The sequence below is a fragment of the Pyxicephalus adspersus genome, chromosome 7 (genome assembly GCF_032062135.1).
Source record: "Pyxicephalus adspersus chromosome 7, UCB_Pads_2.0, whole genome shotgun sequence".
NCBI lineage: Eukaryota > Metazoa > Chordata > Amphibia > Anura > Pyxicephalidae > Pyxicephalus > Pyxicephalus adspersus.
This window is the reverse complement of record NC_092864.1, coordinates 57373648-57391613: the sequence shown is the minus strand read 5'-3', so window position 1 is coordinate 57391613 and position 17966 is coordinate 57373648. Positions and strand designations below refer to the sequence as shown.

The 17966-nt window shown below is 34.7% G+C and overlaps 1 protein-coding gene across 24 annotated transcripts in view; it reads left to right on the top strand.

The window, feature by feature from the left end:
* The window catches only part of UNC80 (unc-80 homolog, NALCN channel complex subunit), a 108296-nt gene that overhangs the window by 31167 nt on the left and 59163 nt on the right, over positions 1-17966 (top strand). For 16 of the 24 annotated variants that reach the window (XM_072418582.1, XM_072418581.1, XM_072418567.1 and 13 more), the window contains 5 exons: positions 2210-2382; positions 4974-5186; positions 5867-6038; positions 12647-12780; positions 13831-13996. In XM_072418582.1, coding sequence (XP_072274683.1) covers positions 2210-2382; positions 4974-5186; positions 5867-6038; positions 12647-12780; positions 13831-13996 — 858 coding nt within the window. The remainder of the gene's footprint in view (positions 1-2209; positions 2383-4973; positions 5187-5866; positions 6039-12646; positions 12781-13830; positions 13997-17966) is intronic. The other 8 variants (XM_072418587.1, XM_072418586.1, XM_072418585.1 and 5 more) reach the window with 1 other exon arrangement.

Sequence of the window (17966 nt, the reverse complement as noted above, 5' to 3'; positions counted from 1 at the left end):
TGATAGGTCTGCTGAAATACTATATTGTTTATTTTAGAGAATATGGGAATTGTGAGGCTATTAAGGAAGGGACCCTCTTTAATATACTCAAAGTCAGTCATAAATGTTTATCTACATGGTGATTGGATAAACAAAACTAACTAAAAGAAGCTTCGATCATAAACCTAAACACAACCTGTTTGTCATGTTTGTGGGCTCATAGCAAACTGAACCTTAATATTGTGTACCTTATTTAAATATGTGTCTAATTATTACCAAATTATAGAAATTTGGAATATCCTTTCAGCCAATTTACACCATAAACTTGGGTACACATTTTTGAGTCACTGTACCGAGACGGGCAGAGCGGAAGACTTTTATTTGACATGGGGTTCCTGGCAGATAATTGTGATGGAGCTGACCTCAGGACACTGCCTTTGGCTGCATTCCATCTCTGTCTCTCTGCTCTCGTGGTGCTGTGCTTTGTGAAGTGTTGTAATCTGCTCATATTTGTTTCTGTAGTTTTTATCACTTCCTAACTATTATATATAAAATGGGTAAAGAGTGAGAAACATTAGAAAAGACTCAATGAACCTACCATATGGTCACATCAGTGATTCCTTGCTTGGTGAAGCAAGGAAATAGAGTGTCAAGTGTTCAGAATGCCCTGTACAGATGTAGTTTTTGTAATATCCAGAAAAACATCCAGTCAAAAGTTCCAAGGAGCCCCTCACATGAGATTATGGATAAAGGCTCGTTACCAGCACTATGTTTTTCTGAAATATCACACTAAACTGATGTCCAGAATCTTCATAATCTATAATTCTGACAAAGTGGCCCCATGTTGTATTTTTGTTTAGTTTGTTTTGTATTCTAGAAGCAAACATATTTATATAGCAGATAGTTATTTAAAAAATAATTTGTGGACACCAATAAAAACAGTTCCTATCTCAACTACCTTGTCAGTGATAACCATCAGTCACCTTTGTACTTATTTTTCAGGACTATGCTATCTTAGCTGCTTCCTGATATATAATTTGTGATATGAGATGAGTGTAATATGAAGAGGATACTGATAAAACATATTCTGTGTGATACCATGTTACTTTTTCTAAGGCTGAATACTCATATCAAATCATTGATGTCTGAGATGAATGGCCAAGCTGTTCTCAGGCAAAAATCTGACATGTGTACAGTAGCCCCTTGACGTCATTCAAAGAATCGGGAATGACAGATGTGCATTTTAGGGAAGTAGATCACAGCCCCTTCACTCTCTATACAACAGAAAAGGGCTGAGTGTACAGTGCTCATTTTTTATCAGTCACTGGAAGCAATCACAAAAGATCATTTCCAGCTAAAAAAAATGTATCATACATAGCCATACGTTTCTTTGACCCCCACAATACTGAAAAAATATATCTTTTATTAATATACACATAGCGAACACTAACTGTAATGTAATACTTTCACAAGGAAAGTACATATCTTGTAGGTGAATGCTGATTTTACTGATAATAATCAATATACAGTACAGTTCTGTGTATTATATGTATTTTCGCATTATAAATCACTAACAATAACAATATAAAACTGATATACATTGAAAAATAATAATTTGCCTTTCATTAAAGTCTATCCAATTAAGAAAAAGCAGCAGATGGTAGACAAATATAAACATCATTTAGCAGTTGATTGATGAATCCATTAAAAACAGACTAATAAGCAGATTAGGTTTATCCAGTATTATCCGAATCCCTATGTGCAAGCGACAGAGAACAAAAGTTAAATTATTTCTACACTGGTTTTAGCCAAGTCGAATTAGGGATAATGTAATAATTTATGTAAGCTATTCCACACCCTAGCTTTGATAATGAGTAATTAGGCGGCTTGTGTTTTGTTGGCTTCACAGCTTTTATAATATTATCATGTAAACAAACACAATATATGCTATTATAAAAAAATCACCCAGTGTATGTTGATCTCACTGGATACGAACCCTGTAAGTTTGAATGCAGAGGTGTGTGGAATACCTTAAAAAATCATTGTGTGTACATGTTCCCCATAATATGCTGGGTGTTGTGGGTGATTTCACCATGTGCGCTTAGCTTCAGACCACGCATTAGATTAGAAATCTGGGGAAATCCAGTGTTTCGGGGTTCTGAATTGGCTCTTTTATTTGTGAGATCTTGTGCTCTTTTCCCTTCTTTCCTCCCAACTTTGCATTCTTTAGGATGTCATAGCTCTGATGACCAGAGCACACCTAATCAGGAGGTCGGGAAAAGTAAAAATGTGGTAAATCTGGGAGCCATAAGGCAAGGCATGAAGAGATTCCAGTTCCTCCTTAACTGCTGTGAACCAGGAACTATTCCTGATGCCTCTATTCTGGCTGCAGCCTTGGATTTGGTAAGTAGTCAACTGAGGTTATTATATTTCAAATAAAATCGGAGAATCAGGATCAAAAATAGCAGGGCATAATGTTTTACTTATCTAAAAAATTATAATGATTTGACATGTGAAAAAAAAATAGGTAAAACCAATCTACAAAACACTTAGGAACTTTTGAAAGCCTACTGCACCCTTAAAACACATGGAAACACAATAATTTGTCCTTTCCTAATAATTCCAATGCATTTCATTAAATTAGGAAGACTCACTGACAAATGGTTCTATGGGCAAAATTTAGAATAATGGAGGTAGGGATTGTCAGGAGTGGGAAGAGTCCATACTGAAAGTAGAATATCATTTTACTTATCAAACACAGTATTGATCTACATCTACAAAATGCTGATGGATTTTGCAAAGTTAAAGCTGCGTACACACGTCAGATTTTTCTCGCCCGATAATCGGCATCGGCCAGATATCGGGCGAAAATCTGGCGTGTGTACAGTCGGCGTCGTCCATCGTCCGAACGACTGTCCTGGTGGATCCACGGTCGATGAACGACGACCGATCCTAATGCAAGGGAAGGGGGAGAGCACACAGCAGGGTGCCGCTCCGTCACTCTCCTCCTCCCCTCTCATGCATTGTGTAGGCCTTTGTCGTTGGAAAGGATCGTGAAAGATCCTTTCCAACGACAAAAATTGCACGTGTGTACGCAGCTTTGAAGTGAAGATGTTGTAAAATGCTGGTCCCCACAAACTACTGGATGGTTTATGCCATGGCATGTGTTGTGCAAGACATATTTTAGCACTGATTCTGTTTGCAGTAATTTAATAAAGAGCTTGAAATTCACTGATCCATTATTATTGATTCTTCATGGATAGTGTGCTCATCACTCATCTTTCTGCCATGGACACAGCTTCTGTACAGGTTCCTTACTCAAAGCCATTCTACCTCACACACCCTGTTACCCATATGACTGATATTATGCTGATGGCAGGACAGACAAGAAGTGAGAAGAATGAATAAAAACAAAGAAATAGTGGTGTAACAGTGGCCTGGGTGGGATGGAGACCTCATTAGAGAATATGCCAAGAAAACTCAGATATGAAGTTTAAAGTATATGAGTTGAAGTTAGATATTAGGATTGTTGCTAGTCACAGATCCCCCTTTGTGCAGTAAAAGAATATGCTTATCTGCACTAAATATATCTCTGTTCTTGTATAATGATCATGCTGACAGCACTCCTGCTTTTTATGATAGATATTTGTCTCAGGTGATGCTGTCAGCTTTTACAGAGTCAAGGTGTCCCCGGTAAAAATGTGGCTATGGGTCATCCTGCAGTGAAATTAGAAAGGTGTGAAAATAAGTCAGTACAATAATTTTAAAATAACTGTTGTTATGATGCTAAAGCATAAACTATAAGGGAATCTGAACTTCAGGTGGATAAAAGCAAGCATCTGTTCTGGATACTGTATGTTAAATCAGATGCTCAGATATTGATGCCATGCAGTCTGTTTTCATCATTGATTGTAGCAATTTGTGGTTATTTTCAGCTTTTCATCGTCTGGTTCATTCCTCTTCATTTGTGATTTGTGTCTGTGTCCTGTGATTCCATCTCTATCCATTTTCTCCTCATAGCTTCATATTTTTCTTGTCTCTTCTACAGATGCCAGGTAAGATAAAGAAAGATATACATATATATCACCTGTAATTAATTTATTCAAAATATGATATTAGAAAATAACTACCCACTACAGTACATTCATCTTACTAGACAGACTACTGTATTTGCTGATGCATTTATGGCATTCCTTCCGTCCGCAGCTTTCTTTGTAATGTCTTTGTAAATTAACCTATGGTAAATTGTATATTAATTGTCAAATAAATACTAGAAGGGGTTAAAAAGTAGTTAGGCCTTCTTATAATTATAACAGCCCATGGGCAGTGAGGAAATTTAAAAGAAAATTTTGCTGGCATCGAGAGCTCTGAGACGTTGGCATTTGACAATATCTGTGCCATATAAAGTTTAATCCAACAGTTAAGCAACCGATGAAATTTTAACATCCTTTGCTATACAAAAATATGTTTTGTGCACTAATAAAAAAATAAATATAGTAAAATAAAAGAAAAGTGTATTGCCAGTTACATTCATGTTCAGTAGGAAATTGTCTTTTTATGGTACCCTAAGGTTCTACAAAACCCTGGTGAATAATAGATACCATAGATTTACCCTTAATACCTAATCAAGAACCAAACACAGTCCCTAAATTACCATGAAAATTTTCCCTTAACTTGACTCTTAACCTTACATTTATCCTTAAAATGTACCCATTACATCCTACCTTCACCTTAAAATGTAACACCTAACAACCTAAATCAATCAAATCCCTTAGTATAGCTCCTAACCTATGTTAACTTGTAAATTGAATAACAAAAGTCAAGTAAATAATAGAGAGGGTTACAAAGTTAAAATGTTACATTTATTTGATATGGGACAAAAAAGTCATACTGGACTTCATTACCAAGAAGCTTCATCTCTTTTGAAAAGTGAAATTTCACAAACTTATCATTCACAGATTTTTTTAATATGATTATCTCTTTGTCCATGGTAGGAGGCACCTGTGGTAGCTAGAGCTGCTCTTTTTCTGGAGTGTGCACGTTTTGTGCATCGATGTAACCGTGGAAACTGGCCAGAATGGATGAAGGGACATCATGTTAACATTGCGAAAAAAGGCCTTTCCCGTGGTCGATCCCCTATAGTGGGCAACAAACGTAATCAAAAGCTACAGTGGAATGCAGCCAAGCTCTTCTACCAGTGGGGGGATGTAAGTTGACTTTATAGTTGGACTCGAGTTGTCTATTTTCAGTCCTATGTGTTTAGAAAATTCCTGAATCTGGTATAATGGCAATCATTTTGTAACTGTGCCATGGTGGAATACATTGGCTAAGCAAATGAGCATAGAACTGGAATATAAGGACTCTATAAGAACATAGAAACTAAAGTACCAGGGTAACCATTACCAAAAAGGTGGATATTTAATTATTTTATGGCCACTAAGGACAATTAAGTCTATAAACAGGTAACCTCCTATTTATTTATGTATTTAGACATTCTACAAAACTTTACAAATTGCCGTCCATAGTCATGTGGTCAAAACCAATTTGTAGGAGGGTGCTTGTAAACTTACCAGCTTGTTTTTTTCACAAAAGCAGAGAGAATAGATAAATTCTAGTAATAAAAAAAGTGCCCTTGCCAAATTTCTAACATGGGATCCCAGTGCTGCAAGGCCAGAGACTGAACCACCATGCCACCTCTAAGAGAACCAATATGGATGATCAGATAACTAAACTACACATAATAGTATAATCATTTTGTGATATCTAGATGATGACTTGATGTGATAGTGAAGGGGAAAGGGAAACCAATGCAATAATTTATGTTCTCATTCAGGGTCCAATAAACATAAACTACTACATGCATTATATCAATTATATGTTATTTCAGGTAATAGGTGCCCGTCTTAATGAGGTTTGTCACAGCGAAAGTGAAAGTCCAGCCAATCTTCTAGGTCTTATCTATGATGAAGAAACCAAGAGAAGGCTGAGGAAAGAGGATGAGGAAGAAGACTTTTTAGATGACAGTAAGGAGAATCCCTTTACTACAAGAAACCCTGCTTGTAAGGAACTCTGCTTTAGGAGCACTCTATTTCTTTTTTTCTCTTAATAATTCTTGCTTGGATATTTTAGACAGGTTTATCACCTGTTCCTTGTTTCTCATATCAGATCAGCCAACAGTGTTTTTTATACCAAGTCAGGAAGTTTAAAGGATAAAACTGCTCCTTTACTAGTCCTGACCTTGTGTAAAGAGCTTGCTATGGCTGGATCATTCTGAGTGACCAAGATTCAGGTGGCAATCCTACACCGAGGCTGTATGCACAGAACTCTGCACGTGCCTTTGGTAGACAGAGTAATAGAGGCCCCCAAAGTTATTCCTTGGATATCAGACTGAGGTAAAGTTTCTAAACTCTCTTATCTATCTATGCTGATCTTCAAGTATACTATGCTGAAAACTGGAAATTGTTGGGTTTTTTGCCGTTTATGATATTGGTACCAACAACAACAACAACAAAAATCACAGACAGTAATGCCTCAAAAACAGACAAAACATGATTTTTTATTTGCCCACACCAACTAAGAATGTTTTGTAATTACCTAGGGCACATTGAGATTATATAATAGAAATTTAAGAATTATTATAACTGGATCTATGCATCCTGATACATTTGAAGCCTACCCAACAATCTCTAGGCTAAAGAAAATTAACATTGGTTTAAAAATGAATATGCCCTATTAAATCTATTGGAGAACTACATAGCATTGCTCTATGATGGCTCTGTGATCTTTATTTCTTTAGCTGAAATGGAATAAAGATTACAATGTAAATTATTCATAGCTTCTGCATCCCCTAACCTAAAGTGCAGCATCTGTTTGTGTCCAGATGGGTCTATACCATGTGCCTTATTGCTCTGTGGAAAATACTTTGTTATACGTCTTTAAGGCTCTTTCTGTGCAGTCTGTCTCCATATATTTCCAAGGCGTTATGTTCTAAATTGTCTACTCTAAAATGTGTTCAAGTCCTAGTCATTTGTCCCTTAAAAACAAAAAATGAATGTAAGCAGACACATGAAACAGACACTTGGATAGAAATTGTCTTATTGCCTAACATTGATTATGTTTAAATGCCTTACTTCTGAAGTATATGCACAATAATGCCTTGGCCATATGTGTGCAAACACTAATTCTCCCAACTAGAAAATGCCAAAATATTAAACATTTTCTAGTTGGCAGTGATTTCTAAATACAATTAAAATACAGCTTTTGCTGCTTACTTTAACTGGCAACTAACCTTAATCTAAGTTAAATACAACACACATAAAGTCACTATGTATGAACCAGATGTATTTCACTTTTGTACATTCATTGTAGTAGCCATCGGTATTTCCTAATTTTATATTACTATTACTATTACTGCTCAAAGTTTGAAATATAAAACAAATTGTTTGAAGGCAATATAAAGAAGAACTTACTGTTATTGTTGAAATATAATTCATGTTATTTGAATTAATTGATTTTGTCTTTACTATTGTTCTAGATTAGAAAAAGAATATTAAGTGGGTTTGAAAAACACTTTATATAATAAAGAAAATATTAAATATATGTGTTATTAGTAGTAATATTAAATATAGTACAAAGGGTGATCCATATTTTTTTAAATTTAGTCTGTGATTTTTTTAAGAGACCCAATTCTTTCAATAAAAATAATCAAAAATCCCAAAAATCAAAAAAGAGCTTTTAGTATTTTGTCACTTTTAACTGATTTGTTCCTCTAATGTTGAAGGACATTCACTACTTATTTAGGGAGCTTATTCAGCTGCATACGTCAGCCAACATCTGGGTCTTAGGTTGGTATCTTTACTCAAAGGGTGAATGCTCCAACAAATGAGGGAAGGGAAATTGCTTGCAAACGGTTGAAAGAAAAATATTGCAATCCAATAGTTTTAGAACACTAGTTTGAGGATGTTACATACTTTACCATCAACAATGGATCTTCACCCAAAGAATGCTAGCTCGAGGCACTATCATCTAAATTGTGTGGTCCATCTTCCAATTAAGTTTATGTAAAAAGATATTTCTTTAATTTTAGAATGGGTAGGGAGGGAATATTTTTCTCCTTCCTTACAGTTCTGCAGACTGTACTGTAAATAAATAGAAACATTTGCAAAGTGAATGTAAACCCTGTGTTGAGAGTTTTTATTGGGAGATTTCTCCTTACCTTTTCCTATAATAACACCTGTCTAGTGACAATTGTTACCCAGACAAATATGGGGGCTTTAAGTAAACATTAAATGTAATATTTCTCATTGGGTCACTTAACATGAACTATTTAGTCAGTATGCTGTACAGTTCATGTTTCAAAAGTAAAAGATATTTCAGAACTTAATAGCATTAACTTTTACTGAGAGCTAGACAATCAGATAAACAGACATCTGGATCATGCATAAAGACCTAAAACATTTATCTATCTATTCAGCATATCTGTGTGACAAAACTATTCAATTTTGTTCAAGTTAAAGTGACCATTCTATGCTGGTTATGTTGTCCATGTAAAAGCTTTTTATGTTTTTTAATCATGTGTATGTGGGAATATTTGTAATGTCAGATGTGCAACCAGAACTAATCTAAGAAAATAATAATGTATAATTGATTTTTTTTAAAGTATAATTGATTTTTCTGATTTTTAATCCAAATATCACAATGTATTTTGCAAAATATACATTTGCATACTTTATAAAATTTAGAGTTTTTTTTGCACTATTGAAAATAGGCAACGTGATGAACAAATCATCCTGCCTTGTTTTTTTCCTCTGGTTGCATGTTTCTGAATGATTAACATTGCTTTCTTTTTCTAGCTATAATATACTGCATGCATCGTATATGCTGATTACTGGTTTTGCATGCACCTTATTGAAACATGTTAAGAGTTCTGCCTATCTTAATTGGTTCTTAAAAGTAAAATATCTAATAGTATTCCTCTAATGGTATGATACAGAATAGTGTAGGATACCAGAGTATGCACAAAATCATGCTTCTGTTCATTTTTATATGCACCAGTATAGATAGCAGAGAATAAAGTTCTGTTCATGTAGGCCATTGTACCTAACTTCTGTACAGTTAATACAGGACAAGTACCTGATACCAGCCATATAGTAGTTAAGGGTAGAACATCTGTCACATTTTAATGCTATCTCTGTACATGTTGGGGAGACTTCCCCTTCTTCTCCGCTTCTCATCAGTAAAGACAAATCTCACAAAGGAAAATCTCACAAGGAGGACGCAGAATCAATAACTCCAAATCTTTTATTAGTGTGTAAAAGCCTGACAACCTTGGTAATTTTCAGGTGAAAGCCTAAGATAGGCTATCCCAGAGACGGGGAGTGAGGGCAGATCTACCCCAGTGGAGACCCTAAAAAACTTTGTGGAGACTTTAGGCTCTGCCCAAATCAAAAATAGAATAAATAATCGAAAATTAGCTAAAGTTGGGCCTTGATACATATTAAAGAGGAACTAAACATATATGGTAAAAAACTGTGATCAGGTAGGTTCTTTCAGAAGATAAAGGCAATGTCCCTTTTGCAATAAAATAAACTTACCTGCCTGATTGCAGTTTTTTTTATTTAGGTACACTCACCTCTCCTTGCTGCATAGCAGGTGCTGTCATCTTCCCCCGGTCCTGTTTCAGGTTTTGGATCTTTGGCCATCTTGATTGGCAAGGCTGGAATGATGCAATTTAGCACATGCATGCAGATGTTCATTCATTCCTGGTAGCCAGCTAAGCCGGGAACGTACAATGAAGAAGAGATTGCAAAAAGGCAAGTAAGTTTATTTTATTGCTGAAGGGACATTGCATGTTCCTTCTACAATAATACACTTGCATGCTCACAATTCTTTTAAATTTAAATTAGGCCTTGCAATGACTGTGGGAATGTTTTTTGGATTTTCCATCCCTACATGAAGTGTTTTGTACTAAAACAAGATACAACCGTCTTTAAATAATTATCCATACTAAATGTACTATAAAAAAATAGTGATAATATATTACCTTTAAATATTACTAACACTGCAGTACCCAAAGTTAGTATATGTCCAGATTAGCCACAATTTTACCAACCAAGCATCCTAAAGACTCTAAACATACATTTATACACTACAAAACAATATATTTTTAAAACCCAAGTTATGGGACTCACAAAACAGATTTAAGAAATCATTTTCCCAGCATAGATTTGAATTTAGAACATACTGTAATTGTTGTTTATATGTGAGAAGTATTATGAGTATTATAGCCCATTCTTAAATACAAAACCGAAAACAGTCCCAGATGGTACCCGGCATTATTATTCATGCGAAGAAAAGGGCAAATCCTAAATTCAGAAAGCCCTCATCTTAGGAATGGTCACGAATCAATCATGGTACAAAAGTATTAGGCAGTCTTAGAAACAAAATCTGTTTTAATGTTTATAAGGCAGTTTCTCAACATGTTTTAAACTTTCAGGACATATCTGAGACTGCTCAATTATGGTTTGTATGAACATCAATATATTTACATTTGAGAAAGAAATATTATTAAATACCCATAATTGTGCAGATATTGTCCTGGTGCCCACTAAATAATGTAAATATATTTGTAAATGTTCAATGTCTGCAGTGTCATACTCCCCTCTCATTATTTGGTATCAATTCTAATTTCACCATTTGACTTTATTTTATTTTTTCAGGTTGCCTTTTTCTTTTCTTTTTTGTCACATCTTCATTCTCTACATCTTTGCCTCCTCATAGTTTCACAAATGAAAAACTGCACAAGTTTGATGTGCAACAGTAGCACAGTGGTCAATCCAGTGAGCGACCCCTGTAGATCATATAGCAAGAAAGCAGATGCAGATTTAATCCTCCATGTGGCGTAAATTCTAAGATCATGTGGAGATATTAAATCAAATCCATACATTTAATAGCTGAAATCTAATATAAAGCTTAGGATTGAATGGCGGAGCAGACACTTCAACCCACCAGAAATCATTCATCATTCAAGTCACCAGTCACCAATAAAGCATAACTAAAGTGACCATTTACTCTCTCTTTCAAAAGATTTGCAAAACCATTATTATTTTCTAGGAAGAGACTCCCAGAACAAGTACCTTAAATGGTTAATCAGACTATATTTCTAAAGTCAACAGAGAACCCAGGTATATTGGGATTAAGCAGACAAAAAATCTCATACAGGCAGGAAACAATATTTAAGAACATTGGTGTTCTAGAATATTTTAAAGCAGAGTTAAACATAAAAAAAATTACTGACCACTAAACCTGTATTATAGGACAATAGATAAGTAGCTGTCAGGAATGAGCCATTGGGCCTGATTTATTTAAACTTTCCAAGGCTGGAGAAGATACACTTTCATCAGTGAATCTGGATGATCCAGCAACCCTTGAATGGATCTGGTCCAGGTTTGAAAACACTTGCTGACAAATACCAAATGACTTTTGATCCATTCTAGGTTTGCTGGATCATCCAGGTTCATAAATAAAAGTGTATATCAGGCTCATTAAAACAATAAAATGCATTTAAACAAAATTACAAAACTAGAATAAACTTACCTGCCTGTGCACAAATTTTTAACAACACTCTCCTCTTTTCATTGTTGGTGCCTGAATCTTCGCCCTTTTCCTTCTACAATATTTCCCTTCACTTTGTTTGAAGTATAGTTCTGCTATACATCAATTTTAATGCATGCTTAAAGTAAATCAAGTTTTTTAGCTTAAACAAGTCTTCTGTGCCCCTCCCTGATTATTGTTATTATTGTAACACTGCTTTAGGGTTAGGGTCAAGGGTATTCTGAGAACTGAATATGAGGGTCACAGTGGTCAGGTCTTATCAGTGCAAGGAAGGGAAAGCCCCGGTAGCAAACTCAAACTAAACTGACTTGTAACATAGAACATACATTTTCTGGTTTATACTGTACATGTAATAGCAGAGTCTTGAGGTGAATGCGGCAGTATAAACCTTTTAAACAAATTCAGGTTTAGTTTAATTAAGTTTAATCCAGCTCAGGCAGTCTGTGGAAACAATCTTAAAGCGTTAGCTAAACCTGCTACATACATGAGAACTGAGGTTTGCTGCCCGATGCGACATTTAACTCAGTTCTCCTGTCATCTTCTATTGCATTATCTTAACCAGTAAATTTTAGAACATGATGTGTTGCCTACATGCTTCAGTGTTCTCTGTAAACTGTGCTTTACTGTGTTATTTCTGTTTGTAGCTTTCCTTGTACCCCTGTAGGCAGACCACTGTCCATGCACAGGCATCTTGAAAATGTACTGTCGAGCACAATACAGTGCAAATTAAGCGCTGCTCATTAGGTTTTTTTGTACACAGTCTACTCTACAGTTGTCTGACTGTTATTGTGTTCTTAAATAGAACAGCCAGGATTTTTTTTACTGAAATATATGGCATACAGTTGTGTGTATTTGGACTCCCTAATCAAAATAAAAGAGTATTAAAAAATGCAAAAGGTACAATATTTGGGACTAATACCCTTAATTCTGAAGACCAATATTTTTCCAACTCACAATGACTGATCTCTGGTGTTGAATGTCTGGTTATGTCAGGCTCATAATGATACATTTCTAGGCATCCACTTCTCCCCTTACCAAAAATATCAATTTATAGGTTCAGTAAACCCTACAAAGTGTGGCTGTCCTTTCGCTCTGAAGATGTCTGCTTGTCAGCTGCTCCTGGAGATCACCACTTTCTTAAGGGAAACATTCCCATGCCTGCCCAGGCCTAGGGCTGAGCCTCTTGTGGTATGTCAAGTGCAACAATATATTCTAATCTAATTTTTTTTTCTAAAAAACTGTATATTGACATTGTTAGATCATTCAAAATGTATATATAATATAGCAAAAAAAGACTTAAGGGATGAAAAAGCCAAATCGATGCTTAGCACACACAATGGTGAATGAATATATTTTGTTTTAATTACAAGGTGTTTGTGTTTAATATATTGTGTAACAGAATATTGTTCTATAATGCAAAGTTAGAGTGTATTTCATATTGCACACCTGCTTATTTTTTTCATTATTCCAGTCAAGGAGCTTTGTACAATGATGTTTTAGTAATTGTCCCTGGTGATTTAGTGGCTTCACATAGTTAGGCGTGCATATATAACTATTCATTATACACCACTAGGTTACTTTACACCACAGCTTGCATTTAATGGCCCATTCTTTAATTGCAAGCAGCTTGTACATGTGATATATTAGAGATAGAACTCTATAGAAGTGACTGGAGGAGAGGGGATTCACGTCACTTAGTGATACATCTCCAGACCACACTGTCTTTATGACTTTTTCCTAAATGTTCTTCTCTGGCTGAAGGGCTTATTATGGTATATAAATGTTGTTTTTTTGTAAGCAGTGCTATGTGTAATTAATGCAACACCTAAAGCATACTTCATAAATTTGCCACTCAAGAGATATTTACAGTTTTGGCTGTGAATATTCTTAAAAATCTCAAATATTTTTCACATGGGAATTTTCAGAATTTCTCCATGAACTGCATCTAAAATAGAAGTTATCCTCCCCTAGGTCTTATTACAAGTATAAATAAGTTTTATCTTCCTAACTAATGGAATCCCAATTTGAAATCCAAATCAGACCTACACTGTGTCACAATATTTTGTGTATTAGTATTATTGACATTTTGCACAAATTAGTGTATGTACAGTATGTGAATAACGGGTTGCAAAGTGGTTGGCTTATGAGTACTTAATTTAAAATTTGAATACTAAATAGTAAACTAAATAAAGTCAGACGTGTAACACTTTCCCGTCTCTGTTTACGACTCTGCATAAGGATCTGGAGACTTGTCGACTTCGCCTGGATCCAGAGATGGACCGGCACAGGTATGAAAGGAAAATAAGTTTTGCTGGGATCCTTGATGAGAACGAAGATTCTAAAGACTCCCTTCACAGTAGCAGCCACACCTTGAAGTCAGACACAGGATGTGAGGAAAAGAAAGGTATGGAAATGTGAACAACTAAAGTAAAACTTTTACACATTCCACAATGTTTATTGGTTGTCGTCCATGTGAATTTATTTGTTGTTTGTAAATAGTCTATCAGGTCTGAGAAAGCAGGAAACAATTACAAAATGCCCATAGTGTTGGTAATTTGTAGTTTTATTTAAATGAAATATTTCTATATACAACAATGCCTATACCCACTTTACCTCTTATTGTCTCAAGGATTTGATATGCTACTTACAAAATCCAATGCTATTTTAATTTTACATTGTTTATATAATAGCAAGGTTTGGTCAGTAAGGTAAAAAAATATATAGGTAATAAAGACATTTCTTATCAATTTGTCCCATCTAAAATTACTGCATAGAATAAACACTGGGGCATTATTTGCAATGATTTATAAGTTCCTATTCACTCTTTATTTTGTAGCTCTATATGCTATGAATAACAGCAGCTAGTAACACTATAGAAACAGTGATTTAAAAAAAACAGTAACCATTTGTTACAACATGGCACTTTAAGAGATCCTGTCACCAGGTCTAACTTTTTTTTTATATATATATATTTTTTAAAGCAAAAGTAACACATCTAATCCATGTATCTTTTATTATTTTCAACCCTTGCAAAGGTAATAACAGATACTTTTAGGAGCTAAATCCTAACTGATGACTTCCTTCACCACTATCTTTCGGCAGCCTTTCATTGACACTTACAGCAGAACTTTGTAGTAGTAAGCCTAAAGCTTTGTACACACATCATCTCCGGCAAACATTTGACTTTGGCTCAGCTAGTGGTCCCACGATTTGATGGATTGATGAACAATCAATCAAGAACAGCCACGGTGCACTCCTATGAAGGAGAGCACAGTGGGGTGCCATTCACTTGTCTTCCCCACTCGATTTAACAGAATGGCATTGTGTGTACAGTACCCGTTCATTCATCAGTGGAAATGATCATGAAAGCAATAATCATTAACATGCATTTGTATGGAGCTTACTGGTTATGAAAAAACTCTGTCCAGAAATGTTAGGGTTGCAAGGTAACAGTAATCTTTTCATCTAATTACACATTTGTTCCAATCTCAACCTAAGCACTGCAGGGAAGTGCAGCCCCTTTGACTCAAAGCTCTAAAGTACCTAAGCAAAGTTTCCCGTTAATAATGATGGCGCCAAGGCTGGCAGTGGGAGCTACTTGTATATAGCTGTAAAAAGCTTTGCCATCATTCAGTCCTGACAGCTCTGGGGACTTAAGTTTAAAGGGGTTGCACATCAAAAAAATAAAGAACAAATAAACATTACTGCTTGATAAAATAAAAAGCTAGAGCTTGTGACAGAGACTCTTAAAGAAATGAGTGTTTTGATACAATGTTATAACGAAATGCACTAAAAGATTTCTAAATATGTTTTAGAAATCAAAAACCTATAATGCCCTCTATCATTCTAGTATATTAGGTACTAATGCCAGACATTGACATCAGACTGTGTAAATAATCATTTGTAGGTTGCTATTTAGTTTATTTATTTAGGCTTACATTTCCTGTTTCACCATATATGAACAAGGGGCTTGTGTTTACAAGATAGGACAGTTTTATGTTATTGAATTATATAATGGTTTTGCAATGCCAAAAGGCTTATCACAAACTCCATTGCTTGTTAAATTGAATTACTTCATTTTCGACCTCTCTGGCCTCCAAAAGTAAACTATTATTATGAAATATCTAAAAATATATTATCCGCTTTTGCCACTTAAAAATCCCATCCAATGCAATCTGTTTATTGTTAATAAATATTTAGGCTAAGAATAAAACACTCTAGAAAAGTGTAACAGCGGAGGTCAGAGCACGTACAAATATATCTAAATATGTTTTTGTGACACTTTTTTGTGAATTTTAGGTGGTGTCATTTTATTTTTAATTTTTTTATCCCGTGGTGTCTTCAATCAAGCCCATTTTTGAATTTTTTCTTTTTAACTTTTGTATATCATACTGCATTACGTGTGATAGAGGCTGGCTGTTTAAACTTTTTATACTTTATTTTTTTCATAGCAGAATAGATTTTGAAGGCTTAATAAAAATGTATAATAATGTTGTTGTATAGCCTTCATTATCCCTTCAGTAATGAAAAATTGAAACGTTTACTAAGCAGCTGATAATTACATGTAACATTTATACAACATACTTGTCTTCCTTTCATCAAATTCCTTCACTCTATTAACTTAAAAATTGTATAACTGCTATGCCTTTAAGTCATACCTTTTTAAGCTGGTTCTACAACTATATGTGTTAAAACACTTGTAGGAACCTGTAATAATAAAAGATATTCCAAACTATTTACAGACTTTGACAGAAATTAAGATATGTGACATATTGTATAGGAATAGTAAAAACAAATGAAGAATGACGATTTACCACCATTGTGAATCACTATGATCTTTCATAGTTGCTAACTAGTTAGCCTCTTCACTTTGTAGTCCAAAGTCTGGATCCCGCCTAGGACACAACTGGCTTAGAAATGTATGTATTTCATTTCTGCATGATTTTCTTTACATAAACCAAAACATACTGATAGACTGGCCTGTGTGTGAAGGTTTGGTAGGGACATTAGAATGAGGGCACTATTGGGTGCAAGACTGATATTAAAGGTATTTATTGGCTTTGATATACAAAAACATTTCTTTTTGATTTTCAAATGAAGCACAGACCTGGAGAAAGAGCAATAGCTAGCAACTACCTAGCTAACTAACTAGGAAACTCAAAAGGCAATAAGAATCAGCATGGCATCAATGAGAAAGAGTATTTTCCCCATTTATCTTGTTGAATGAGACAACAAAACCAAGCACCAGAATCGCCCCATGAAGTCAACCATATGCTGGTAGCATGGTTTGCTCAGTGAATAGTACTCTTGCCTTTACAGCACTAGATCACAGGTTCAAATCCCAGCCAGGACTCCATCTGAAAGGAGTTTGTATGATCTTGTGTCTGCGTGGGTTTCCTCCCACATCTCCAAAAACATGCAGTTAAATTTTTTGGCTTTCCCTTAAAAACTGCCCTACATTGTTTGACATATGACTATGGTAGAGACATTAGATTGTCAGCCCCTTTGAGGGGCAGTTAGTGATATGACAATAAATCATGTAAAGCGCTGCATAATATGTTGGCGCTATATAGTGGCTAATAATTTGCTTCTGTATACTTTGAATTATCAATTACTTTGGGAAAAGTGAAGTAAAGATGAACATATAAAATCAGAAAAAACTGTCTTCATTTTTATATATCACAAGACGCATGTTATTCTTCCTCAATTAAATTCAATGTAAAAACTGTATGTAAAAATAACTAAAGGACACGCTCACACAGTAATACATACACACTTAGTCAGAACTTTCAAACTTGCTATATTTAACATATCCCAGTAATGGTAGTATAGTAATCAGTAGTAAGATGTTAGAGATGAGAACTAGCCTATATTTTCAAACAGTAATACTGTGCACTAATTGTATTTTAATGTTGAAACAAAAAACATAAATAAAATAGAAACAAATAACCTATTCTTGACAAATTACATGCAGGTTTCCTTGATTGGGGGTTTACATCTGAAGAAATTTTGGGCATAGTCAAACTCCTCAGGTTGGGGGGAGTCCTTGGTCAAGATCAGTTTTATACCTTATATTATTAAAAATTTTCTGGTTTACTCATACCACATCTAATCAAAATATTACATTTCCTTTATTAAGGAAATTCCCCTTCTTTAGAACATAATAAATCTTTTAATATTGTTTTGCCTAAGCTTAGTACAGATATTTTTATTATCTCTGATTAAATGTGGCTGCAAAATTATGACCAAAAGCAAACTATTGTGTTCCTATAAAAAATATAGAATATTTTTAATTATATATATTTTTAAAAAAATTATTATTTTTTTTTTTTACAATTATTATTATTAATATCCAGTTTTTATATAGCGCTGAC